The following is a 26,524-nucleotide window of genomic DNA, read 5'->3' on the forward strand; positions in this document are numbered from 1 at the left end:
GTATCAGTAATGCTCCAATTTTTAATAATTCCACCTGTTTATAAGGTAAAAAATAGAACCTTTCATAATCAAAATCCCCAATGTCAGAAAAAATTACAAGAGAAAATCGCATGAATTCAAAACTTACGGTCTTAACATCATTTTCATGATGAAAGATATACTCGAACAAAGCCTGTGAAGAAAAAAAATGCCAAAAATACATTAGATTTTATTTTAACAAAAGCACTGTATTGTTATATCAAGACTGAAAGACCATTTTAACAGCAGCTGGGTTGAACCAAAATAACAATAACAAAAAATAAAATAAAATAAAAGTACCTTTACAAATTAAGGGTCTATCCATTATTACAATCACCATTTTAAAATATAGCGATTTATACCTGATTCCTATTTTTATAGAATACGAACTGGAAAACTCAAATAACTAAACAGTGTTTTTTGTATTATACATACTATTTTACTAGAAAGAGACAAACGAAAAGACCAACTTTGGAAATGCCCAAAACAGATTCAGCCCATTCTATTACACACTCTACATCTGTAGCATAGTGATTATGATATTGATAATGACACTTTAGACATGGGGGAGATCTGGAAGTTCCTTTTGAAACAAAGTAGAGCTTGAGTGTAAAACGGGCTGTGTAGATGATGACTGTAAGACCCATTACTGTGCTACTTCCCTCAGCTCATCTGGATAAGTAAGCATTTACTGAATTACCCCTTGATGGTATCACATTTGTCCATAAAGCCATTACTGTACACTTGCAAAGAGGCTAGTGTATCAAGGTTATTACCAAAGAAAACTTAAGAGGCAACCAAAGAAACAGGCCCTTCTTTTAAAAATGATACCTAACCCTCCATTTGTTCTGTTATAAAAAAGAAAAGTTAAAAGTGTGGTTGGTGCTACCATTGCTGTGAAACGAAGCTCATTAGAAATGAGTTCCAATGAGGAAACGTGGGTTGGAAACCAAAGATAGGAAAACTGGGCATTCTTTCTTTTTTTCTTTTTTTTTTTTTAAGATTTTATTTATTTATTCATGAGAGACAGAGAGAGAGAGAAAGGAGAGGCAGAGGGAGAAGGAGGCTCCCTGAGGAGCAGAGAGCCCAATGCGGGGCTCAATCCCAGGACCCTGGGATCATGACCTGAGCCGAAGGCAGATGCTTAATGGACTGAGCCACTCAGACACTCTTACTGGGCATTATTTCTATAACACACTAAAAAAGCACAAAATCTAGTTCAGTTTAAGTCTATTAACATAGACCAGGTCTGTTCTGGAAGCATCTGAGTTTACCAGAGATGCCTTCACGGGACTGCACTCCCTGGACAGAAAACAGCAATGGGGGGCGCTATCGGTGGGGGAGGTGGGCAGGGGCCAGGTGGCATAGTCAGTTAAGTGACTAGGACTCTTGATTTCAGCTCTGGTCATGATCTCAGGATCATGGGATCAAGCCTCACATCAGGCTCCACACTGAGTGCAGAGTCTGCTTAAGTTTCCCTCTCTCACTCTGCCTCTGCATCACCATCCCCCCACCTCTGTCTCTCTCTTCTTCTCTCAAATAAATAAATCTTTGAAAAAGAAAACAGCAATGGTACCAACTAGCCATCCAGCCACCTCAAGTAAATGGCCTAAAAGGGCAGGGGAACTAGATATTCCGTATGAGTTCCTGTTAATACTCCATTCTCACAAAGGGAAATAAGTATAACTTTGCAATTCTGCTAAGTGTAGTTGACCAGATTGCTTTCAAATAAGAAATTAAGAAAAATGTCATCAGTGTTATTATAGGATAATTCCCTATCAAGTGACATTTCTTTTTCAGATTTTAATTGCAACTCTGTATGGCTAACAACCACTCTTATATTCCCCAGTGTTTGACATTTAGTAAATATGTTAAACACCATTAGAACTAAGATTCAGAATGAACTCAGTGCTAATGCACAGAATTCACAAAAATTACAGTTACAAACCTGGGCTAAGCTTAGGCCAGTTTCATCACCAGCTAAGTGCTCATGTCTCTGAACTAGTCCAAACAACTCCAAGTTTATCTTTAGATTGAAAAGGTCATGGACCTCTCAGGCTCTTTTTCTCTCTCTTTCTCACTCTTTCTTACCATGCATACACACACTTACTTTCACTCTTTCTCTTTAATTTAAAGGAGCATCTAATCTATTTTTTAAGATTTATTTATTTATTTGAGAGAGGGAGAGAGTACATGTGCACATGGGAGGGGGGCGGAGGGGAAGAGGGAGAAAAATCTTCAAGCAGACTTCCTGCTGAGCACAGAGCCAGACACAGGGCTCCATGTCCCGACCCTGAGATCATGGACCTGAATCTAAGGGAAGAGCTGGACGTTCAACTGACTCAGTAACCTAGGTGCCCCAAGCAACTACTCTTTGAATAGTCAGAATTATTAACATAATTCTCCATAAGGATCACTCAGGCCAGAGAGTAACATTGTGATGCCTGCCTAATTACAAATTAGAAGTACATATTTTTTTATCTTCCTTTTGACAGTCCTAAAACTCTACAAGGATAGCAAATCATTTTTCTGAGAAGAGTTCAAGATGAAAAAGAAAACACACATAGACACGGATGACCTTCTAAGCTCCCTTCCACTAAGATGATTCTGCCTGTCTGCTTTCTTTGTTATAAACTGCTGTTCCTTTATCAACAATAGCCAAACTATGGAGAAAGCCCCAATGTTCAATGGTTGATGAATGGATAAAGAGGATGTGGTGTGTACACACACACACACACACACACAAAGAAATATTACTCAGCCATCAAAAAAGAATGAAATCTTGCCATTTGCAATGATGTGGCTAGAGCTAGAGAGTGTTATGCTAAGTGAAACAAATCAAGTCAGAGAAAGACAAATACCATATGATCTCACTCATATGTGGAATTTAAAAAAAGACAAACATATGGGAAGGGGGAAAGAAAAAGCAAAGGAGAGAGGGAAACAAACCATAAAAGACCCTTAACAGTACAGAACAAACTGAGGGTTGATGGAGGGAGGTGGATGGGGGATGGGCTAGATGGGTGATGGGGATTAAGGAGAGAATTTGTTGAGATGAGCACTGGGTCTTTGTTGTATGTAAGTGATGAATCACAGAATTCTATTCCAGAAACCAATATTGCACTGTATGTTAACTAACTAGAATTTAAGTTTTTTTTTTTTTAATTGCTGTTGTTTATCAGAGGAAAAAGAATTTCCTATAATGATGGTATATAGATTTTATTTCTGGTGGACTTTTCTTAACTCAAAAGACTAAGAGAAGTTTTACATCGTTCAGTAATTAAACATTTCCATTTCAATCAAGACACCGCCTTTCCTGGGCGCCTAGGTGGCTCAGTGGGTTAAGCTGCTGCCTTCGGCTCAGGTCATGATCTCAGGGTCCTGGGATCGAGTCCTGTGTCGGGCTCTCTGCTCAGCAGGGAGCCTGCTTCCCTGTCTCTCTCTCTCTGCCTGCCTCTCCATCTACTTGTAATTTCTCTCTGTCAAACTAATAAATAAAATCTTTAAAAAAAAAAAAATTTTTTTTAAAAAAGACACCACCGGGGCGCCTGGGTGGCTCAGTGGGTTAAAGCCTCTGCCTTCGGCTCAGGCCATGATCCCAGGGTCCTGGGATCGAGCCCCGCATCGGGCTCTCTGCTCCGCAGAGAGCCTGCTTCCTCCCCTCTCTCTCTGCCTGCCTCTCTGCCTGCTTGTGATCTCTGTCTGTCAAATAAATAAATAAAATCTTTAAAAAGAAAAAAAAAAAAAAAGACACCACCTTTCCTTCACCGTTTTTTTTTCTATTTCCTACAATGTTGTTATGATAATATATCTAAACGTCACTTCATAACATACAATCATTTTAAGTACATACCTTTGCCAGTTTAGGTTTCTGGGCATATTTTGTTAAATTCAGTCTAGATAAGTTTATAAAAGGTCCATCAGGACTTGTAAGCATGGAAGCCTATGAGAGAAAATGACAGAACAAGATCTGAAACTTTCTCTTGAAACATAAATTGAGTTTAATGAGCATAAAAATTATAAAGGCAACAGAAGTAAAAAAAAGAATCAACTGTAAAAAACCTTCCATATAACCTTCCATTATAACAAGAGCAAAAAATGATATACCATAAAGTTACTTTGGTAATAGAAAACTGTGGTAATAAAGCGGTCAGAATTTACCGTTCCCAGCCTGACAAATCTTCCAGATGAGCTGGTGATGGGGCGAGCTGTGTAGGCAGTTCTGGGAGTTCTGATGGCCTGCTCCATAGTGCCAGGCCTTCCGCTCTGTGTGCCAGGTCTAAGGAAACCTGTAATGGGTCTTCCAGCTTGAGTGATTGGCCTGTGGAAAGTGTACGTTGTGAAAATACAAAGAAGGTCAATAAAGGAAGATTCTGGGACGCCTGGGTGGCTCAGTTGGTTAAGCAGCTGCCTTCAGCTCAGGTCATGATCCCAGTGTCCTGGGATCGAGTCCCACATCGGGCTCCTTGCTCAGCAGGGAGCCTGCTTCTCCCTCTGCCTCTAGCCTGCCACTCTGTCTGCCTGTGCTTGCGCTCTGTATCTCTCTCTCTCTCTCTAACAAATAAATAAAAATCTTTTAAAAAAATAAATAAATAAAAATAAAGGAAGATTCTCCTACAGTCTGGTCACTATTTAAGGATAGAGGGTATGAAAGAGAAGTGCATACCTGATAGCCGGACTAGGCCCTCCCGTCTGATTAGTTCCAGGGAGTTTCAAAGATGTGCCAGGGCCTATGAGATGAGATGGAAAATTCAACCAATATATGAGTTACTAATCTGTAAAAACTGTCAGCTAATGTAATTTTCAGGAATGCGCTGGTCTAGTGAAAAGGACATTAATAACAGGAAATGTATTTTAGGGAAAAAAATGGGTTTGAGACTGATATTTACTGAATATCTATCATGTTATTTTATGTTATCACATGTAATCCTCACACTAAGTCTGAAAGGCAAGTAATATTCACCCATTCAGCAAAGGCTTAGAGGGTTAGGCAAAGAGGTCATCCCATTAGCAGAGCTGGGGTTCAAACTAAGGCTAGCAAGGCCCAAAGATACTCATAGTTTATTTCTGATACAAAATCAAGAATTTAGACATTTTAGCTCCAAAAGAGCAAAACGATGGGGGAAAAAAGTTCATTTTTAACATGAACCATATGTATTTTTTCCCTCAATTTTCATTTGAAGCTTTAAAAGTTATTATCTTTCAAACATATAAATGGCTGATAACTGTTTTAACTATCAAATTCCAGCAAGACCACCATGTGTCACAGCAATCACTCAATACCATTTGCACCAGCACATCCGTAAGCTGGGGACCCGGCTTCTGTGACGACACCAAGAGGCATTCACAGGCCAGCGTATCACCCCATCACTTCACATCACGCATGAGAGCAAACCACCTTCAGTTATTACAGTGATCGTTTTTTTTAATAATCCTTTTAGAACACTTCTGCTGTTTGGGTGCTTCCGGTGTTTCCACTCTGAGATAAACAATCTTCTGATAGGTTAGATAAGCAGTTCAGCTAAAATACCTTTTAAACATAAAATTTTTAAATGCATAGTATAGCTTTTATTGAAAAATGGTTTTATACATCAATCTCATATCTTAAGTTTAAGATAATATAATTGAATTGAGGAAGGAAAGTCTTTGTACTGTATGGCAAGATAGAAACCATTTACGTGGGCGCCTGGGTGGCTCAGTGGGTTAAGCCGCTGCCTTCGGCTCAGGTCATGATCTCAGGGTCCTGGGATCGAGTCCCGCATAGGGCTCTCTGCTCAGCAGGGAGCCTGCTTCCCTTCCTCTCTCTCTACCTGCCTCTCCGTCTGCTTGTGATTTCTCTCTGTCAAATAAATAAATAAGATCTTTTTAAAAAAAAAAAAAGAAACCATTTACGTAATAGAATATTATGTAAATGGTCTCTCATGTTTTTCATGTATATAATGTCGTATGTTTCTTTTATATACAAAGAGTATTATTCTTCCTCCTAATGGCATTTCATTTACTTAAGGGAAAAACCAATACTTACGTGGAACTTGAGCAATAGCATTTTCATCCAGCATCATTTCTGCAATTCCTTCCTGATTTACATCAATTTCATCTATGTATACCATTTCAGTTAGTGCTCGTGCCTTTAAAATCCAAGCTGCCTATAAGCGTGGATAAAATAAAGCATATATTAAGTAGTATTAGAAGTACTGCCTACAGAAGCTTTATTATTGTCTAAGTTTCCATTCAGTCTGTTTACCACTTAGTGCATTATATTAATTTAAATAGCTATGTCAAGAAACTAATAAAAGAAGGCAGGGTCATTACTAATCAAGAAAAATCCATTAGATCAATTATCTAGTAAATAAAAGTATTGTAATTACCTGGTAGTCTTCTAACGTGACTTTTTATAAGTAAAAGAAGATCTTAAGAGAAAATTTTACTAGAATAGTAATTTGAAAACAAATTAATAAAGCTATGACCACAGTGCTCTTTCTTCCTCCTTCAGGACCAGAGTCCATCATGAAGACCTTCTCGATGGTTTAGCTCTAAACCTACTTCCCTCTTGTCTTTCTCACAGAGCATTCTCTTTATACTCCTATTATATGTACTTACCATATTCGAGAAACTGTAATTATTGGCCATAGGTTAGCCCTCCCTTCCCCAGAACACAATCCTTTTTACCTTGTTCAGTTCTGAATTTTCCGTAACACCTACGGTTTTTGCACACATTGATATTCCAAAAATGTTGACTTGAACTAAGATCAATTTCTCCCAATTCCCAATAACTAATCAACACAATCTTGGTTGCTTTGGGATCTAGCTAGTAGAAAACCTGCTAGAAAGTGGAGGTAGGGGAGATAGAAAAGGCAATTAAGGAATCTGGAAAATATCAGCTTTGTTCTACCTTGAGAAATTAGATGTCAAGGTCTACACAGTTAAATATCTTCTTAAACATTTAAAATGGCTTTATCAGAAATCTTTACCTTTCTGCTTCACTAGAGAATAGAAGCAAAGAGCAATAAAGGTTGTCCAGTGGAGGAGCTGGGAAGAAGGCAACTCTTGAGCAGAAGCACAGAATTGACTCTAATAGTACAGAGGAAGCAGCAGCATGGGAACTTGGGGGATGGTGTGAGGAGGGCTCACACATCGGGCTGTGAAGCAGGCTGAAGGAAAGGCAAAGGGACTGAGAGAGAAACAGAGAGAGCTACAGAGGTCCAAACAGTCCTCACATCAAGAACCCAAGATGCATTCATCTACTCATGCACTCAGTCCATATCTACTGAACACCTCCTAGTTACAGGGCATTGGGCTAGGTTCTGAAAAGGAAACACGAGAAGATTAAAACTTGGATCTTAATTTCCCTGAACACATCACCTATCTGAATTAAGTATCAAGGCAAAGCAGTGCATGATAGGTGACAGGTTTGTGGTATAGAAAATAGTTTTATAGGAATTAAAAAGCAGAGATCCTTTTGTGGGCTAAAATAATTGGAATGCATATAGCAGACAAAAATTTTTAAGGAAAGAAGAAAATCTTTATGCTTTCACTTTAATGGGAATAAAGAAGGCTGCCTTCATTGCATACTTAGGTTCCTAAAACGAAATTATATTTGGTTAGATGATTGGCTTTTTAGGCTTATACTTTGCTGGGTAAGGTTTATTGGATTCTCATAAGATAACTTACAATAAAATGTCTCAACTGTGTGGATTTAACACAACTGAATGAGCAGAACATAGAATCAAAGAATTTGTAAAAAAAAAAAAAAAAAATCAATTCCAATTGGAACTGCATCTAACTGTGGGAGCCACTAAAGTGTGGAAACAATTGGAGGTTTTCAATCCTCAAAGATCAAGGAAGGTTGGCAGATCTATACAAGTATGGTCAGGGAAGTCATCCCTCGCTTGTACTAATGATTTAATTTAACTTCAAAGATGGAAATAAGTAATCTGATTTATCTTGAGTCCCCACGGCTCATACTACCCTGCAAGCGTCTGATGGCTTTCATTTCTGAAGAGGACGTTGCTTGTTCAGCAGCCTGGTGAACAGGAAGGACTGCAGCATTTTCTTTGAAACAGTAAAGCAAGATGTGGGCTCCGCCGGTTCACTCCTATATTACTAGGGAGCACCTGCTACCTACATGCCAGGTCCTGGGAACAGAGATGAGTAAAGCACAGCTCTCCCAGATCACACAAATATCAGTGTTGTTGGAAAAACGCAATAATGAAAGTCTGGAGCATACTGTGGGAAGGCAGAGAGTGGCACCCAGCTGCCTGGAGGGTGGAGGAAGAGTAGGACAAAAGAGTTTGCTAGTGGCCAAGACTGGAGAGCATGTGATAGGCAAAGCAACGGGACCAGGACAGGCTAGCTTGAAGGCTCATGACAAGTTTAACAAATCCAAATCAGTTGGTATATGGTTGAATCGGGTTCGGGCTGAGGCAGCAATCAGAGAAGAAACTGGAGAAAAAGGCAAAGGGGCTGATGACGGACCCTGGATGCCACAGTGAGGTATATGGACTTTCATCCTGATGAGGAGGAACTCATGAAGCTTCAAAACTATGACTTGGAGTCCCAGTCAAATCAACCTTCTAAAAGCCATGTTCTAATTATTATAGTATCACTTATATTTGGGGCATTAATTATCCCCGCACATATCTTTTTAACAATTTGCATGTACCTACTGATAGAGTCTACTCCATCATGCTTCCTCACATCTATCTACCTATTATTAAATATTAAGAAGGTGCAACTGTTTTTAATATTAGGCTAAGCAAAACAAAAGGAAATAAATCCACTGTTCCCTCCCCACCAAATGAATAAATGCTTCACATCTTTTGGAAAATGTGATTCCATAAGAATTCACTTTTTAAAAAAGGTAGAGATCTATATTTCAGTTTCTGGAACCTAATTCTTCAGAAGTAGAAATAATGATGGGAATCTTGTATATTTAAAGATCTATAATAAAATCTATTTAACCATTACTTAATTTTAAATTTCATCAGTATTTGAGAATATTAATCTTCCTGATTTTCCTTCTGTCCTAACAAAAATGACCTTGAAAATCACATACCACTGCTTGATTAAACATCAGACTATATTCAAAGAACTGCTCTTGGCAATGTGAACAATTCTTAGGATTTTGATGAAAACAGCAGATGGGGCTTTGGCTTTAAAAAAAAATGAAAAATTTTATTTTGGAAACAAGCCAAGTATGTTTTACAGCCCTAAAATCCTCTGTTGAAATTAAAAAAAAAAAAAAAAAAAAAGTTCAAAACTAATCAGTGATTAAAGTAAACTGCATAACAAAGCATAACGGATGATCCCAAACTGCCCCTTAGATCTGCATAAAAACATAAATTGGTATTATCAGATAATGTTTAAATTGTTACTAAATGACAGGGTCATGTAGTAAATATACTTGAATACCCATCCATTGGAAGTACTGTGAAATCAACAAAAATCATAGAAGTGGGGCGCCTGGGTGGGTCAGTGGGTTAAAGCTTCTGCCTTCCTCTCAGGTCATGATCCCAGGGTCCTGGGATCTAGCCCCACATCGGGCTCTCTGCTCGGCAGGGAGCCTGCTTCCTCCTCTCTCTCTGCCTGCCTCTCTGCCTACTTTTGATCTTTGTCTGCCAAATAAAGAAAAAAAATCTTAAAAAAAAAAAAATCATAGAAGTGTCGGAACTCTTCTCAAGGGAAAAAGCACAGATTCTCCCAATCTAAGCAAGTAATCATCATGTCAGTTATGTCCTTCTTTGTCTGTGAAACATAATCCCATCTCATTTGCCTACTGAGGCAGTCTACAGGACATTCCTCTTGAGGCAATTACATCAGGGAAGTAATGCTTTGCTTGTACTATCTTCTGTGAGGTTGATCCAATTTTAGTTATGAAAATAAACAAGGTGAAAACTCTAGTGAATGAGCAAAACATGTTTAAATTGCCCTGTTCCTTTTAATACAGGATTTGAGGCCACTCGTTGAAGACATAAAAGAAACAATTTTGTTAGGTTATTATTAGAATAAGGCCACCAAAGAACAGTGTGTCTAACCTGATTGAGCCATCATAAGAATCAGTAACATTTGATACTCTGCCTACTCTATGAAAATGAAAAACTGAAGCACAAAATATTGAATTGTTATTGTGAAGCATCATTTATTTTGAAGTTGTAAAAATGTGCAAAGGAGGAAGGCAAAATGTGTGAATAATGAGCTCAAAAGAATCCTGTCAGATTTGTTCCCTTTTTATTCTTTTAGATCACTATCGAGTGGATGATTCAGTCTACAGTAACAGAACAGAAAAGCAATACTAAATACAGATCCTTCATCAAGTTCCTGCGCTGGCTGGAAACTTACAAATGCCATTTACAGCTTTAAAACCATACAGTGCAAATTATTGGTGTTTTAATTTAATTTTAACAAAATCTTCCAAAATTACTGAAAACAAACAGCACAGTACTTACTCTTTTTATAGTTTAGGTCCTTCTCAAAGGAATTGTACATATATTATGCAAAAAACAGTTCTGTACCATCTATCAATTTGGTAATGATTATGAACATTGTAGACAATGTAGAAATTCTTTTCAAGAACGGAGTGCTACCTTTTAACCCATTTACGGGCTTGTTTAATGCCACACAGACCTCTATCAGAGTACTTTGTATCTTACTTTCTTCTACACGTTTGGATGATTACTCACATGAACCACATACGAGGTTCCAAACTATTTATTTACCTAAAAACCACTGTTACAATTTTCTGTCATGTGGTGGGGCAAACACCTGGAAATACTGAAGCTCTCTGATTTGTAGCACTTTCATCTCTTCACCGTATTCCCAGACCTACTGGAAACCCTCAGAGTTAAAAGCTTCACCTCCTCTCCTTGGATTCCCTCCAGACTCATTCACTGGGTCTCATCCAGTTAAGCAGGTCTCTCTATCCTGCAAGAATTTGGTAGACATGGGTATCTGGCCAGTAATGTTCCTTCCTTTCTTCCTCATGGTGGCAGGCACCGCTCTCTAAAACCAAGCCCTTCCCAAGCAGAGTTAGCCTAATCTTTGCTCAAGACACTGTCCTATTCATCATGGTCTTTCTGGACACCTGGGGCTCTGCTGATTTCTTGGCTCGCTCGCTTTCTAACTCCTGATTCCCCTTGCCTCCTTCTCTAATTTTCTCATCCTCTGGTCAATATTGGTCATTTCTCTTTAAACTCCAAGTCTTAAGACCATAAGACTACTCATCCGAAAATGTTGGAAATATAATACTTTACATAAAAAGGTACAGAACGTCTGGTAGAGATGGCTAATTTTATAACAGCACTAATAGATATGCAGCGAGTTTTCTAATCTATAGGACCATGTAAGCAATTGAAATTATAGTATTCTCTAAACTAAAGGTTGCTAAACTAAACCTTTACCTGAGACACTGGCAATTCAGGATCTGGTTCCTGGAAAGCATTAAGAAGGTAGTAAACATTTTTAAGAAATACGGTTTCTAAAATAAAAAGTCTTAGTGACTAATTAGGTATGCGTAGGTGGACTCAAACTCATTCAGTAAAAATTCAAATATTAACTTCAATCTTTCCCCACAACTGTTTTCAAGAGTTTTGGATATATTAATACTAATATTGGTATTAGTGTAAAACTAATATATACTGACAAGTGCTGAATTTTCTCCAAGTAGGAAATTCTAATTACTCTAACCTCATTTAAAGCACAGAGAAGTTATCTTAACTACTTATTTAATGAAGACACAAAATCTCAGAAATTACAATAATTTTACAACTATACCAAGGAAACATTTCTTTATACTCAAAAATAAGTTCATGGTGGTTAAAACATTCAGACTTTAATCACTTGGGGAGGAGGAAGAAAATCCACATACTATAAGCCCTTCTGCTCCACATATAAATAATGGGATTAGTGCCTGATGATAAAAAATTAATTCTCACTGTAATGCACTCTGAGAAATGTTTATAAATAGACTATGTCACATATATTAATGTCAGGTGTTAATAAACTCAGGGTTTTTTCTGTTCAAACTAAATAGAAATCCACTGGGAAAAAGTCAGAGTTGTAACAAATGTATTTAACAAAACATTTACATTTGTTTATCTACAGTTAGCAACCTGCACTGAACACTCAGTTGGCAGCATGTTTTATTAGGGAAGCTACTAAGAAACAAAATAGAGAAAGAAAAAGAAAAGATCCTTCCTTGCCTTGCTTTCTATAGCTCTAAAACCCAAAAGAATACCCTAAATATTTTTTAAGAATATATTATGCGCACAAGCAATGTGTAAGCCATCTGGTCACCATACAAAGATAAGCAATTTCTATAGCATGACACCCAGTAGGAACATGAGAGGCACAGGTTAAGCTAGGCTAGAAAAGCAAAGGCTCGGGCGCCTGGGTGGCTCAGTGGTTAAGCCGCTGCCTTCAGCTCAGGTCATGATCTCAGGGTCCTGGGATCGAGTCCCACATCGGGCTCTCTGCTCGGCAGGGAGCCTGCTTCCCTCTCTCTCTCTCTCTCTCTGCCTGCCTCTCCATCTACTTGTGATTTCTCTCTGTCAAATAAATAAATAAAATCTTTAAAAAAAAAAAAAAAAAAAGAAAGAAAAGCAAAGGCCCAGGGCTCAGAGGGTGGGGTTTAGAGAATATTTGGAAAGCAGCTGAACCAAACACAAAACAGCAATGAAGAATACATCGCAACTGGAGGTTTTCAATTCCAGTGTGTATAAGGAAGATCTGGAAAATTATAGATTGCTTAGAACTCACAGTCCATACTTAAACATACTGATACAGGCAATGAGATGACATAAGACATAACCCTGTCTATTCTTTCTTCTGTTTATTTGTGGACACGTCTGAATGACACATGTCTCTCATTTAAGTCTCATAACCACCACCGGAGGGAGGCAGGTCAATGTTCTTATCCATTTGACAGATCAGGAAACCAGTTCAGAGAGGTCATATAATTTGCTCGAGGTCACACAAGGAAGCCAGAGCTCTTCCTTGCCAGCACATCTTGGATATTAAAAAATGACTTGGACATAATAAGGCAGGATTGAAGCATAAAGTGTAGGAGAGTACAAGGTAAGTCCATATAGAAAGGGGAGGAAACGTTAACCAGAGGTGACTGCAGATAATGGAAAGGAAAACAAAAACAGGTATAAGAGCTAGAAGCCTCTAATCGTTAAGTAGAAGCTGGATGCCTGTTATTCTGCCAAGAGCAAGAAGATGCTTCCAGTGGCCCAAATTCAAACCACCAGCTCAGCCTCGGTGTTCTGTTCACTGCTAAAGGTCTTTGTGCTCCCTGGGGTTCTTCTGTTCCACAGGAACACATCTGTGACTTACCACACAGGTAAAGCATGTGGGGAAATGACAAGCAATGAGAGGGTCAGAGAAGACCATGAGAGGCTTAGAGGATGGGAAGGTGGACAGAGAGGTGATGTTGCTTAGATGGGAGAAGGAGAAAGACAGAACCAGGAGTGAGGCAGAGAACACATTAGTCCCACAGCATGTCCCTGACATAGCTGGTCCCCTGGCTAGGTGCTGAAAACATTCTATGAGGAAGGCATGCAGAGTTATATACCTTGCAGTAAAATGTATCAAATGCTATATTCAAGTTAGGGGCCAGTTAAATATGACTTAGAGGAAGAGGGGGGAAAACAGAATACATGGGAGATAAGAAGAGAGTCAGAGAAAAGGGAAGGAGATTATTCTGGAAATTATTGAGTACCAGGGATCTATGAACTGTATTCAACATCACTCTGTCATCAGTTTCACTGAACACTTTCCTCACAGGTGCGTTCCAGGTTACCAACAATCCTTTCAGAAAAATATCAGTGATTTTGATCCTGCATGGAAATTGCATGAATCCTGCATGGAAATCTCTCTAGCTATCTAGAGACAATAGCAGCTAACATTTGTGATCACTTACTATATTTTAATGAACTTAATTAACCCTCACAACAACCCTTTGAGGCATATTATCATCTCCATTTTACAGATGAGAAAACACTCATCCGTACATAGGCAGTGTATAGGCAGTATTTGAACCCAGACACTCTGGCTCAAGAGCCTGAACTTTGCTGAGTATATGAGATCATAGCAAGGCATGAAAGCCGGCTACTATATGGTGAGGGAGACCAAGGCTGGGTATGGCTGGTCTGGACTGGAGATCCATCAGGAGTAGCAGGACTAAGAAGGGAAAGTCAGGATTTTTAAATTTAGAGGTAGAGCAAAAAAAAATCTTTTTTAATCACTGGGACTTTCATCTGTGGGTCTCTCAATTAGAGTCTGTTATTTAAATTAATCCATCCAAATAGGGAACCACAAGTCAGGTTCATTTGGTCTAGCAGATTATTTCCATGGGCATCAACAAAGTTGAGGCTAGGGGAGCCTGGTTGGCTCAGTCAGTTAAGTGTCCAGCTCTTTTTTTTTTTTAATTTTTTTAAGTATCTAACTCTTTATTTCAGCTCAGGTCATGATCTAAGGGTTGTGAGATCAACCCCTGTGTCAGGCTCCCCTTGTCAGGCTCCATGCTAGTGCCTCCTAGAGCCTGCTTAAGACTCTCCCTATCACAATGGACTCTGGGAAAATAAACCAAGGGTTATAGAAGGGAGGGGGGTGGGAGATGGATGAGCCTGGTGGTGGGTATTAAGGAGGGCATGGACTGAATGGAGCACTGTGTGTTATACACAAACAGTGAATCATGGAACACTACATAAAAAACGAATGATGTACTATATGGTGACTAACATAACACAATTTTAAAAAAAAAGAAAGAAAAAAAATTCTCCCTCTCTCTCTCCCCCACCAACGTTCTCTCTTTCTCTTTCTCCCTCTTTCCCCTCTCTTAAAAAAAAAAAAAGAAGAAGAAGAAGAATCACCATGCCTAGCCTTAGAGTTAGAAGAGCTGGGCTCGATCCTCAGGGAGTCACTTAGCTGCATGACCTTGAACAAATCATACAATCTCTGTAACCTAGTCCTCCTCTTGAATTGGAGCAGTAGGGTCTATAGGGGGGTTTTAAAAAGAAAAGCTTGCATTTTTTAAGAATATTTCATAATTTTTAGAGTCTTTTCACATATGCTATCACAGTTAATGAAATGTAAGGTGCTATCACTTTCAATAAGTATCAGTCACATAAACAATTCTATAATAAATAGGCACCAAACTCGCTAGTACTTCCCTTTTCAGAACGAAGAACTCCCAGTTGTGGCACATCAAATTAAGACCTCCCTTTGACTCTCCTTCAAAGTGAGTGAGTGAGAGGACAGGGAGCAGTGACACTGCCTAGAACCAGCAAATACTCATTAGCATCAACTTCAATTCACATCAGTTTGCTTCCTTCCTTCCTCCCCAGGGTAAGGCTTTCTCTCTTAGGGTGTTGCTGTTACTTCAGGGAATCAAATCTCTAGCTAATTCTGAATGTGACTTCTTAATTGCCACCAATACTTACTCTGGCTAATGAGTCTGACCCAGCTCTGTTCTGAAACTACTGAGACATCATTCAGATGGTAGCAGTAACAAGAAGGAAAAAAAAAAAAAAAAAAAGTAAGAGAGCAGAGAAATGGATGGATGTCAGAAGGTTTGGGGAGATCTAGGGACCAAGCAGCCAAGTAGGAATGTATATCTAGAATTCAGCGGGAATACAAATTCATAAAATGAACTGCTCCACAGAGTATAAGAATCAAAAGATTAAGTTTGGCTGAGTCTCCACGGTCCCAAAGAGGAAATAAATTCGATAATCATATAGAAAGATGGCTTTGTTTTGTTTTGTTTTGTTTTGTTTTGTTTTGCCTGGAGCACCAGATCATTGTCTCAATCAACTACTAAGATGTGGCTCACTGGGGACCCCTGGTTCCATGTCTTTCCTCTAAGCCAGTGGCTTTTAGCCTTTTCTCTATCTCCAAATCATTTACAATAATAATCCCCTCTCTGTATCATCTCTCATTATAAGTAGAGATTGGGGAGGAGAATGTGAATTCCCATTCAAAGCCAACACTCCCACTCCCAGAATCACTGATTTTAATAATTTGAAAATCCATCAGAAATCTACCCTGTAATAAAAGCATACTGTCTTTTAAAAACCTCACTGCCTGAAAAATCTGCATGTTTTATGAACTGTTTAATTATAATGGAGCTAAAAAAAAAAATTGGGGCTGGTTTTAAAGCCATGCATCTGACATATGGAACACAAAGAACAGTAATCAGATTAAGCAACTAATCAGGATGATGGACATGAGCTGTAACAGCAAGCATTCCCTCCGGGTCACATTGCTGTGCGGAAGGAAGACCGTTTTGTATTTCTCCCTTTTGTATCTTACAACTTACAACTACTTGTTCAATCGTGATTGAAAGAACACTTTGAAAAAAGACAGAACCTCTCTATGAATTTCTTGTTCTTGCTGTATTTTATCAAGCAGGGAAGCTACAATAAATTAACCAGTTATCTTTCTTTCTTTATTCCCAAGAGATCAGAACCTTAAAGTCATGCTTACAGACCCTGCCTTCTTAGTTCTCACTATTCCGTACCTGGGGAAAACAGTTCACAATCCATCTTCTTCAAGAACCTTGCCCCATTACCAAATACCATGTTCTTAACAGTCAACCTATCCTTCAGTCCTTTTGTGTCCAAATAAAAATGTATTACTCTAAGGAAACATGCTATTCCATGCTCTACCTCCCTGACCAGGCTAACTACTCTGACTTTGGCAAGAATCAAAATTAAATAAAATCCAGATGTCCTAATGGAAAGTACAAGGCACGACTTAAATATTTTTGTTTAATAGTACCAAAATTGTATCTCTTAAAGGAGGAATAAAAGGAATAGTCTCAGAGGTGGGCTTATCCTAAAAGGCTAATGTATTGGGACCAAAATGGGATTTTTGAGAAGCTCCCTGGACCAGCTTAAAGAAAAATGAACAAATAACAAATCACTTTACAGAGGTTCTCCTCACCTGGGACAAAAACAAGCAAACCAAAAGTGAAAAATAACATCCCAAACAAAAGCTATTTTTGTCTTAAGAGGGGGAGGGGGGAATCCACTTGGCACACGGAAAAAATAATTTAACTTCCTTGCTCTTCCGTGTGTCCAGACACTGCTTCAAAGTCATTCATTTGTACTAAAACCGGTTTGGTGGCACAGGAATGGTAATTCAAAGAGCTGTGAGGGAAAAAGACTCTAAAATGTAGAAGCCTCAAAAAAAAAAAAAAAAAAAAAGCCCATGAGGCTAAACGAACATGTGAAGACAAATCAGCTAACTGCAGAGCTGAGGACCATCTGCTTCTGCTCTGATCACATTTCTGTTAGCTTTTCATAGATCGGTAGTCTTGCCATCATTTAACTTCCTCCACTGAAACAATGAGAGCATCATATGAAATGCCAATGATGATAACTACTATCAAAAATACTCTCTTGGAGGAATCTAGGAAGAATTTTCTTAACTGATTAAAAAAACAATAAGATGGGAGCACCTGGGTGGCTCAGTTGGTTGGGTGCCTGCCTTTGGCTCACGTCATGATCTTGGGGTCCTGGGATTGAGCCTCACATCAGGCTCCCTGCTCACTGGGGAGTCTGCTTCTACTTCTCCCTCTACTCTCTCCACCCCCACTGTGCCCATGCTCTCTCTCTCTCAAATAAATCAATAAAATCTTTAAAAATTATAATAAAAAATAACAAGGTATACAACATGTTCACTTGCTACATTTATATTTTGTAAGATGATTGTCATTATGATGATAGTTAGCACCTCTATCACATCTGCCATGTGGAACACAATAGCACCCCTATCACATCACATAATTACCATTTCTATTTTGTGGTAGGAATAATAAAAACAAAAAACAAAACAAATCAAGAAATGAGTTAAGAATGTCCATAATGCAATTACATTTATTTGAAAAGGTAAATGTGTTTAGGAACCTATAGGGGTGGAAGGACAAAAAGGTCCTCAGGCAACTAGGATGATCTTTGTAAACAGAAGGGAAGGTGATACACACGGATAATGCCATCAAAATACATAGGGGTGCCTGGCTGGCTCAGTCAGAAGAGCATGCAACTCTTGATCTTGGGGTTGTAGGTTCAAGTCCCGCATTGGGTGTGAGATTCCTTAACAATACAATCTTTAAAACACACACACACACCACACACACAAACATGAATACAATCAATACACTCATTCAGCAGATACATAATGAGAACCCCTGTGTAGCAGACTCTGTGCCATAACCATACAGATGTGCCATCCTGGATTCATGTTGTAAGGGAAGGAAAGAGAGTTTTCAATTTCTTAATCAAATGAAACTTCTTAAGCTTCCTAAAGCTCTTCATTATTTGTATCATCACTCCAACATAAATATTTTTAAATGTTTTAATTAAATAACAAAAAGGCTATGAAAAACCCATAGCGAATACCATTCTCAACGGAGAAAAACTGAGAGCTTTCCCACTAAGGTCAGGAACACCATTATCACCACTGCTATTCAACGTAGTACCAGAAGTCCTAGCCTCAGCAATCACACAACAAAAAGAAATTAAAGGCAGCCAAATCGGCAAAGAAGAACTCAAAACTCTCACTCTTTGCAGATGATATGATACTTTACGTGAAAAACCCAAAAGACTCCACACCAAATCTGCTAGAACTTGTACAGGAATTCAGTAAAGTGTCAGGATATAAAATCAACACACAGAAATCAGTTGCATTTCTATACACTAACAACAAGACAGAAGAAAGAGAAATTAAGGAGTCAATCCCATTTACAATTGCACACAAAGCCATAAGATACCTAGGAATAAACCTAACCAAAGAGGCAAAGAATCTATATTCAGAAAACTATAAAGTACTCATGAAAGAAATTGAGGAAGACACAAAGAAATGGAAAAATGTTCCATGCTCCTGGATTGGAAGAACAAATATTGTGAAAATGTCTATGCTACCTAAAGCAATCTACCTATCAAAATCCCACCCATTCTTTTTCCAAGAAATGGAACATATAATCCTAAAATTTAATGGAACCAGAAAAGACCTCGAATAGCAAGAGGAATGTTGAAAAAGATAGCCAAAGTCGGTGGCATCACAATTCCAGACTTCAAGCGCTACTACAAAGCTGTCATCATCAAGACAGTATGGTACTGGCACAAAAACAGACACACAGATCAATGGAACAGAATAGAAGGCCCAGAAATAGACCCTCAACTCTATGATCAGCTAATCTTCGACAAAGCAGGAAAGAATGTCCAGTGGAAAAAAGAGAGTCTCTTCAACAAATGGTGTTGGGAAAATTGGATGGCCACATGCAGAAAAATGAAACTGGACCACTTCCTTACACCACACACAAAAAGAGACTCCAAATGGATGAAGGACCTCAATATGAGAAAGGAATCCATCAAAATCCTACAGGAGAACACAGGCAGCAACCTCTTCAACCTCAGCCTCAGCAACTTCTTCCTAGAAACATCGCCAAAGGCAAGGGAAGCAAGGGCAAAAATGAACTATTTGGGACTTCATCAAGATCAAAAGCTTTTGCACAGCAAAGCAAACAGTTAATAAAACCAAAAGACAACAGACAGAATGGGAAAGGATATTTGCAAAGGACATATCAGATAAAGGGCTAGTGTCCAAAATCTACAAAGAACTTATCAAACTCAACACCCAAAGAACAAATAATCCAATCAAGAAATGGGCAGAGGACATGAGCAGACATTTCTGCAAAGAAGAAATCCAGATGGCCAAGAGACACATGAAAAAGTGCTTGATATCACCTGGCATCAGGGAAATACAAATCAAAACCACAATGAGATACCACATCACACCAGTCAGAATGGCTAAAATCAACAAGTCAGGAAATGAGAGATGCTGGCGAGGATGCGGAGAAAGGGGAAGCCTCCTTCACTGCTGGTGGGAATGCAAGCTGGTGCAACTACTCTGGAAAACAATATGGAGATTCCTCAAAAAGTTGAAAATAGAACTACCCCACGACCCAGCAATCACACTACTGGGTATTTACCCTAAAGATACAAATGTAGTGATCCTAAGGGGCACATGCAACTGAATGTTTATAGCAGCAATGTCCAAAATAGCCAAACTATAGAAAGAACCTGGATGTCCATCAACAGATGAATGGATAAAGAAGATGTGGTGTGTGTGTGTGTATATATATATATATATATATATATATATTATGCAGCCATCAAAAGAAATGAACTTTTGCCATTTGCAACGATGTGGATGGAACTAGAGGGTATTATGCTGAGCAAAGCTTAAGTCAATCAGAGAAAGTCATTTATCATATAATCTCCCTGATACGAGGAAGTTGAGAAGCAACATAGGGAGTTTGGGGGGTAGAAAAGGAATAAATGAAACAAGATGGAATTGGGAGGGAGACAAACCATAAGAGACTCTTAATCTCACAAAACAAACAGAGCGTTGCTGTGGGGAGAGGGGTAGGGAGAGGGTGGTGGGGTTATGGACATTGGGGAAGGTATGTACTATGGTGAGTGCTATGAAGTATGTAAACCTGGCAATTCACAGACCTGTACCCCTGGGGCTAATAATATATTATATGTTAATTTTAAAAATAAATAATAAAATAAAATAAAAATAAGAAAAAGGCAAGATTTCTACATACTGAGGGAGACCATACCAGGAAATATTTCCAAAATGAAATAACAAATGGGCACAAAATACACAAATCTGTGCTAAGAAAAGTATATAGTAAAGGAACTCTCAAGCACTGCTGGTGGGAATAAGTTGATGCAGCCACGGTGAAAACAGCATAGAGGTTCCTCAAAATATTAAACAAAGAAATACTATACGATCCAGTAATTCCACTCCTGGGTCATTACCCAAAGAAAACAAAAACACTAATTTGAAAAGATATATGCACCCCTGCGTTTCTTGCAGCATTATTTACAATACCCATGATACAAAAGCAGCCATATCCATAACCACAGATAAAGAAGATGCGGTATGTGTGTACCATGGAATATTACATGGTCATAAAAAAAGAATAAGAGGCGGGGCGCCCCGGTGGCTCAGTGAGTTAAAGCCTCTGCCTTCGGCTCAGGTCATAATCCCAGGGTCCTGGGATCAAGCCCCGCATCAGGCTCTCTGCTTAGTGGTAGCCTGCTTCCCTCTCTCTCTGCCTGCCTCCCTGCCTGTGATCTCTGTCTGTCAAATAAATAAATAAAATCTTTAAAAAAATAAAAATTAAATTAAATTTAAAAAGAATAAAAATGTAAAAAAAAAAAAAAGCAAGCCATTTGTAACAACATGGATGGACCCTAGAGGGTATTATGCTAAGTGAAATGAATCAGGCAGAAAAACACAAATACCGTATGATTTCATTTAAAACAAAACAAACAAAAAGCAGAAACAGATTCAAATACAGAAAACAAACTGATGGTTGCTAGAGGGGTGGAGTGCAGGGAGTAGGCAAAATGGGTGACAGGGAGTGCGAGATAGAGGCTTCTAGTTATGAAAGGAATAGGTCATGGGAATAAAAGGTACAGCATAGGGAATATAGTCAATGATACTGTAATAGCATGATATGGTGACAGATGGTAGCTACACTTGGGGTGAGCACAGTATAATATAGAAAAGTTGAATCACTATGTTGTACACCTGAAACTAATGTAACATTACATGTCGACTATACTCAAATTAAAAAATTAAAAATAATTACTTAAAAAAGAAAAGCATACAGTGGAAAAGCACAGTGTTCAAAGGTTGAGTCAAGAAATAACTAACATGAGTGAACCCTATAAACTTTTCAACAGCCCTATCCAGCTATCAAAAGCCCAGTTTGGTAAGGTAAACTTCTATTCCTGATGAAACAGTGCATTGTTCTGGCAATATATATAGTTCTTACTTAACTAAACTACATGAGCAAGACAAATAAAAAGATTACAAAGGAAAGGAATATCATCAATTTCTTCTAGGTCTGGTACTAATTCTCCTAGGCCTACTCTGATATTTATAGGAGCTGAACATATCAACCCCTGCTCAAAACAAGAAAAAACTAACAAAGAGTAACATTTTTTTAATGTCTGTGGTATTAGACATTAACTATATCACATTACAGACTATTCTTTCAAATCCACAACAAATAGGCCAATAGAATAGGCCCAGACCTAACAAGACTTACTACCCTAATGATCTTAACCATGTCAATGGGTAACCAATGCCTACAGCAATAGGGAATTTTTTTCCTATAGAAACCTGTGTCTTTTTCTTCATTATCATTATCAAAAATCACAGTTCTGGGGCGCCTGGGTGGCTCAGTGGGTTAAAGCCTCTGCCTTCAGCTCAGGTCATGATCCCAGGGTCCTGGGATCAAGCCCCACGTCTGGCTCTCTGCTCAGCAGGGAGCCTGTTTCCTCCTCTTTCTCTGCCTGCCTCTCTGCCTACTTGTGATCTCTGTCTGTCAAATAAATAAATAAAAATCTTAAAAAAAAAATCACAGTTCTACCAAATATACTTTGTAACAAGTCTTTAATCCACCAAGAGGGTCCATGAGGCCTAATGAGAGCTGTACAAGAAACCAAATAAAAAGACCCAAGCCCTTACCTTCTTTAGCTGCTAATTCAGGAGTTGTAGACAAAGTCCTTCATCTCTTTATCTTACTCTTCCTAGATAAAAAGGAGCAAGAAGATCTCTACAGCCTCATCTAAACCATTAATGAAAATACTGCTGCTTTGCCTTGCACTTTCCAAAATGATCTCTCTCCAAGATGATATGGGAGCTATCTGTCCCTCTGCCCCATCCCCCAAAAGGCGCCAGAGATCACATAAGTTTCAGAATACTGTCTTAATCAAATTTCGTTAGTTTCCTTCCTTCAGGACTTTCCAGAGCCTTTAATCCAAGTACACAAATATGTCAAAATTCTTTACTATTTAGCTAAAATCTGGAAAAAGGCACAGTAGATGGGAAAATGTACTGGGAAATGTTGAGAAACACACCATTTTGAAAAATTTGGCTACATAAGGGCCAAAGAGGCAGCACAGTATAAAGACAATAGGTTTACAAGCTTAGTAATTTTGGACAAATTACTTCACCTTGTGCCCCAGTGTAGTCAATCTACAAAATGGTGGAAATAGTACCAACTTCCTAAAATGGCTGAGGATTAAATGAGATGAATTGTAAAATCCTCAGAACCAAGTCTGGCACAGAGTAAATAATAAACGTTAGCTATTACTTTTGTTACCTACTTTGCAGTGTTATTCCAAGCACAGAAATACATGTAATTAACACAACTTACGCCTGGTAAGTAACAAGCATTCAACAAAGGGTAATTTAATTGAACACATATAAAATTCTGATCACAGTGCCTAGCACAAACTAAGTCTGAATTCACAGGCACAGTACTGTAGTGAATTCACTATGATTATGTTACTAAGATTATAGGATCTTTTTATTTAAAGATTTTAAAAATTTACTTGACAGACAGAAAGAGAGGGAGAGAGAGCACAAGCAGGGGGAGTGGCAGAGGGAGAGGGAGAAGCAGACTCCCTGCTGAGCAAGGAGTCTGATGCAGGACTCAATCCCAGCTGGGATCATGGCCTGAGCTGAAGGCAGATGCTTAACTGACTGAGCCACCCAGGTCCCCCAAGATTATAGGAGCTTAACCATTAATAAAAACAGTGCTGCTTTGCCTTTAACAGTGTTTCCCCATAAGACTGTATCTCCCTAGTATGATAACAATGAAGATATCTGAGCCTTGCCCACTTCTAAAAGTAAGTTTCAGAATTATTGTATTAATCAAAATTGGGCAAAATTAAGTTCCTTTTCTTCAGGACCCAGGGCCTTTAGTATGAATCTTGAATCTCTAAGTAGGCAATGTACAGTTCCCAAATGCATTGACTGAGGAAACTTCCTTTCACTGAACAGTTCTTGGGACTATTGCTCTGTGGAACACAGAATGGAAACTGCCCTAAACTGATGGAAAAACAGAAACAGCATGTAAAGTACTTGCAAACCACTGTGCCAAGAACAATGTCTGGTACACCACAAAGAGTTTTAACAAACTTTTGCTGTACAGATGTGAAGGGGTCATGATTTTGTAACATTCCCAGACATACTCGATTTTGGAAAAAAAAATTTTTTAGCAGCATCTGTAGGACTACTGTGGCAAAAAATACACTTAGAAAAATGCTTCCTGGGGCAGCTGGGTGGCTCAGCTGGTGACCAGCTTTTGATTTGGGCTGGGGTCATGGTGAGGGTCCCAGGGACCTAGCCAGAAGCAGGCTCCACACTCATCAGGAAGTCAGCTTGAGGATTCTCTGTTCCCCCTTCCCCTCCCGGCCAGATGTTCTCTTTCTCTCTCTCCTTCTCTTAATAAATCTTAAAAAAAAAAAAAAAAAAAAAAAAATGCTTCTCCATGGAAACGGAATCTTATTAACTAACATGAACAAACACAAAAGAATCTAGCTTTGTATTCCCACTAGCATGGATTGTTCTAGGATTGTTCTATCTAAAAGTCAAAACATTCACCTCAACAGGTTATCCTCCAGCCACTTGCTGGGAACTAAGGCAGAGCCTAGTAACAGTGTTCACACATATACCTGCACTTAGGTAACTCCCCTCAACGTCCCCTTTTTTTTCTAACATCTCCAGGGCAACACCACTAGAGAAAAAGTTGGAAAACCAGCTTTTATCAGAAGCACTGACAAACTGCCACAGCTCTGCTCTTCTTTTTCTCCTTTTTGCCTCTTCCAGGAACTATCTGCACTGGAGTATACGACCATTTTCGCTCTTTAATATCTTAATTCATCTTATTACTGCAGTACAGCAATAGTTAAGTTCTCTTAAAACCACGGTAATCATTCCTTCTTTTTAAGGGGTCTTTCCCCCTCATCTTCCCCTCCCAGATTCGCCTTTCTCTAACTTGTATGCACTCATACCCCAGAATCAAAGCCTCCTTCACTCTTGGAAAACAATCTTAAGATGAAGTGGAGAGATCACAATGTTTGGTCCAAAAAAGAAAAGAAAAGAAAAAGCTGCTATTTCAACAAGAGGTGAGAAGTTACAGATTTTGTTTATACATCACTGTCTTATAAATTAATAATACACACGCAGCGAACTTCAGAGCCCATCCATATGCAAGTATCAAAGTTCTGCACCAAAGTAAAATTCGGGATTTTTTAAAGTGTTCCTCAAAGGGACCCGTAAAGGAAAGGGGCTGCTCAAGTTTGAGGAGGGGCGGCCATGGCGCGGCACTCGAGAGTCCCGCGGGGACTCGGGGACGCCGCCACCAAGGACGAGCCAGCCGGGTTCGAAGGGGTTCCAGATGCCTATGCTGACCACACGGTCAAGTTCGCCCTGGGCCTTCCTCCCCGGAGCCCCCACCCAGCGGCCTGGGGACCCCCCAGTGCCCTCTGCCTCTCGCTGGGATCCACAGGGCTGACAGGGTCCGGCTGGTACCTGGTCGTAAGGGGACTTCTCCAGCATCTGCGTGCACAGATCTGCGCAGAGCTGGAACTTCCTGCGCCTAAAATAGCTCCAGGCGAGGAGCAGCGGCTCCATCTCCGAGCCCATGGCGGCCGAAGGCGGCCCACGAAGGACCAGGGCCCGGGCCAGGTGGGCGGGGTCGGGAGCGGGAGGCGTCCGGCTCTGCCCAGCAACGCGGCGGCGAGGGCCTTGCCTGAGGGGTGCCCGCGTCGCGCCTGAGATCAGGAAAATGAAAACCCGGCTCGAGCAGAACGCAGCTACAAGGCTTGTCAAACCTTGCTTGCCAAGAGGGTGTACTTTTAAAGGATACATATTTCATTAATTTCGAGAAGAGGGCGCCATGGATAAATGAAGAGGTAGTGCCTTAGACACCTACAGCCAGGGCCCTCCACTGTCGCTGAGGAGGAGCGGTTGCCTAGCAGCCGAACGCTCTGCTTACTGTGCGAATCTGAGAGTAGGCGCAGGAGCTGACCCTCCTACGGGTCCCTGTCCTACTCTTCCCGTGCATGCATCCTTGCCCCTATCATTGACCCTTCTCGTGTTCTCCTGTTCACAACCATGAGAACAGTTTCTTCAATACCATACTGTCCACCAGAACCCAAAGACTTACATCCTAAAATTCTCCAGTTTGTTTCTTCAAGTCCTCAAAGGCAACAACAACAACTCAGTGTTCAAATAAAAAGGGGCATTGGATACGGCTTAGTCCAAACGACGCATTTTACGTAAGAGAAGCTGAAATCGGCTCAGAGAAGAAAAATTATTTACCTGAAGTCTCATGAAGTTAGGAAGCTAGACTGTAATCCGGGTGACTACAGACTGCTAATACAGTACATTCAACAATGCGTACAGATTCTGGATTATAAATTGGTGACGTTTTTACAAACGAAATAACGCAACACAAAAAATTAAAAGGGAGCTTTCTGAAACGCCGACTCCAAGCAATTATTGTGTGTCAAATGCTTACTTGTGCAGAATGATTTCTTTAGGCACAGTTCTGACTTTGCTCTAGAGATTTACACAGATGACAAATATCTTTAATGGTTATGACAAAAGAAGTGTGACCGGATTAAATCCA

The 26,524-nt window shown here is 39.5% G+C and overlaps 1 protein-coding gene across 3 annotated transcripts in view; it reads right to left on the reverse strand.

Annotated features, from left to right (window-relative positions):
• TTC8 (tetratricopeptide repeat domain 8) overlaps nucleotides 1–25,598 on the reverse strand; it is a 58,353-nt gene extending 32,755 nt beyond the window's left edge. The window contains exons 1-7 of one of the 3 annotated variants that reach the window (XM_059182575.1): nucleotides 25,423–25,598; nucleotides 11,415–11,444; nucleotides 6,044–6,164; nucleotides 4,685–4,748; nucleotides 4,180–4,339; nucleotides 3,872–3,961; nucleotides 128–172 (exon numbers count right to left, since the gene is read on the reverse strand). In XM_059182575.1, coding sequence (XP_059038558.1) covers nucleotides 128–172; nucleotides 3,872–3,961; nucleotides 4,180–4,339; nucleotides 4,685–4,748; nucleotides 6,044–6,164; nucleotides 11,415–11,444; nucleotides 25,423–25,536 — 624 coding nt within the window. In that variant the 5' untranslated portion in view covers nucleotides 25,537–25,598. Of the gene's footprint in view, nucleotides 1–127; nucleotides 173–3,871; nucleotides 3,962–4,179; nucleotides 4,340–4,684; nucleotides 4,749–6,043; nucleotides 6,165–11,414; nucleotides 11,445–25,422 lie in introns of those variants that run through there. The other 2 variants (XM_059182576.1, XM_059182577.1) reach the window with 2 other exon arrangements.
• Nucleotides 25,599–26,524: the final 926 nt, after the last annotated feature.

The sequence above is a fragment of the Mustela lutreola genome, chromosome 7, assembly GCF_030435805.1.
Source record: "Mustela lutreola isolate mMusLut2 chromosome 7, mMusLut2.pri, whole genome shotgun sequence".
Classification (NCBI taxonomy): domain Eukaryota; kingdom Metazoa; phylum Chordata; class Mammalia; order Carnivora; family Mustelidae; genus Mustela; species Mustela lutreola.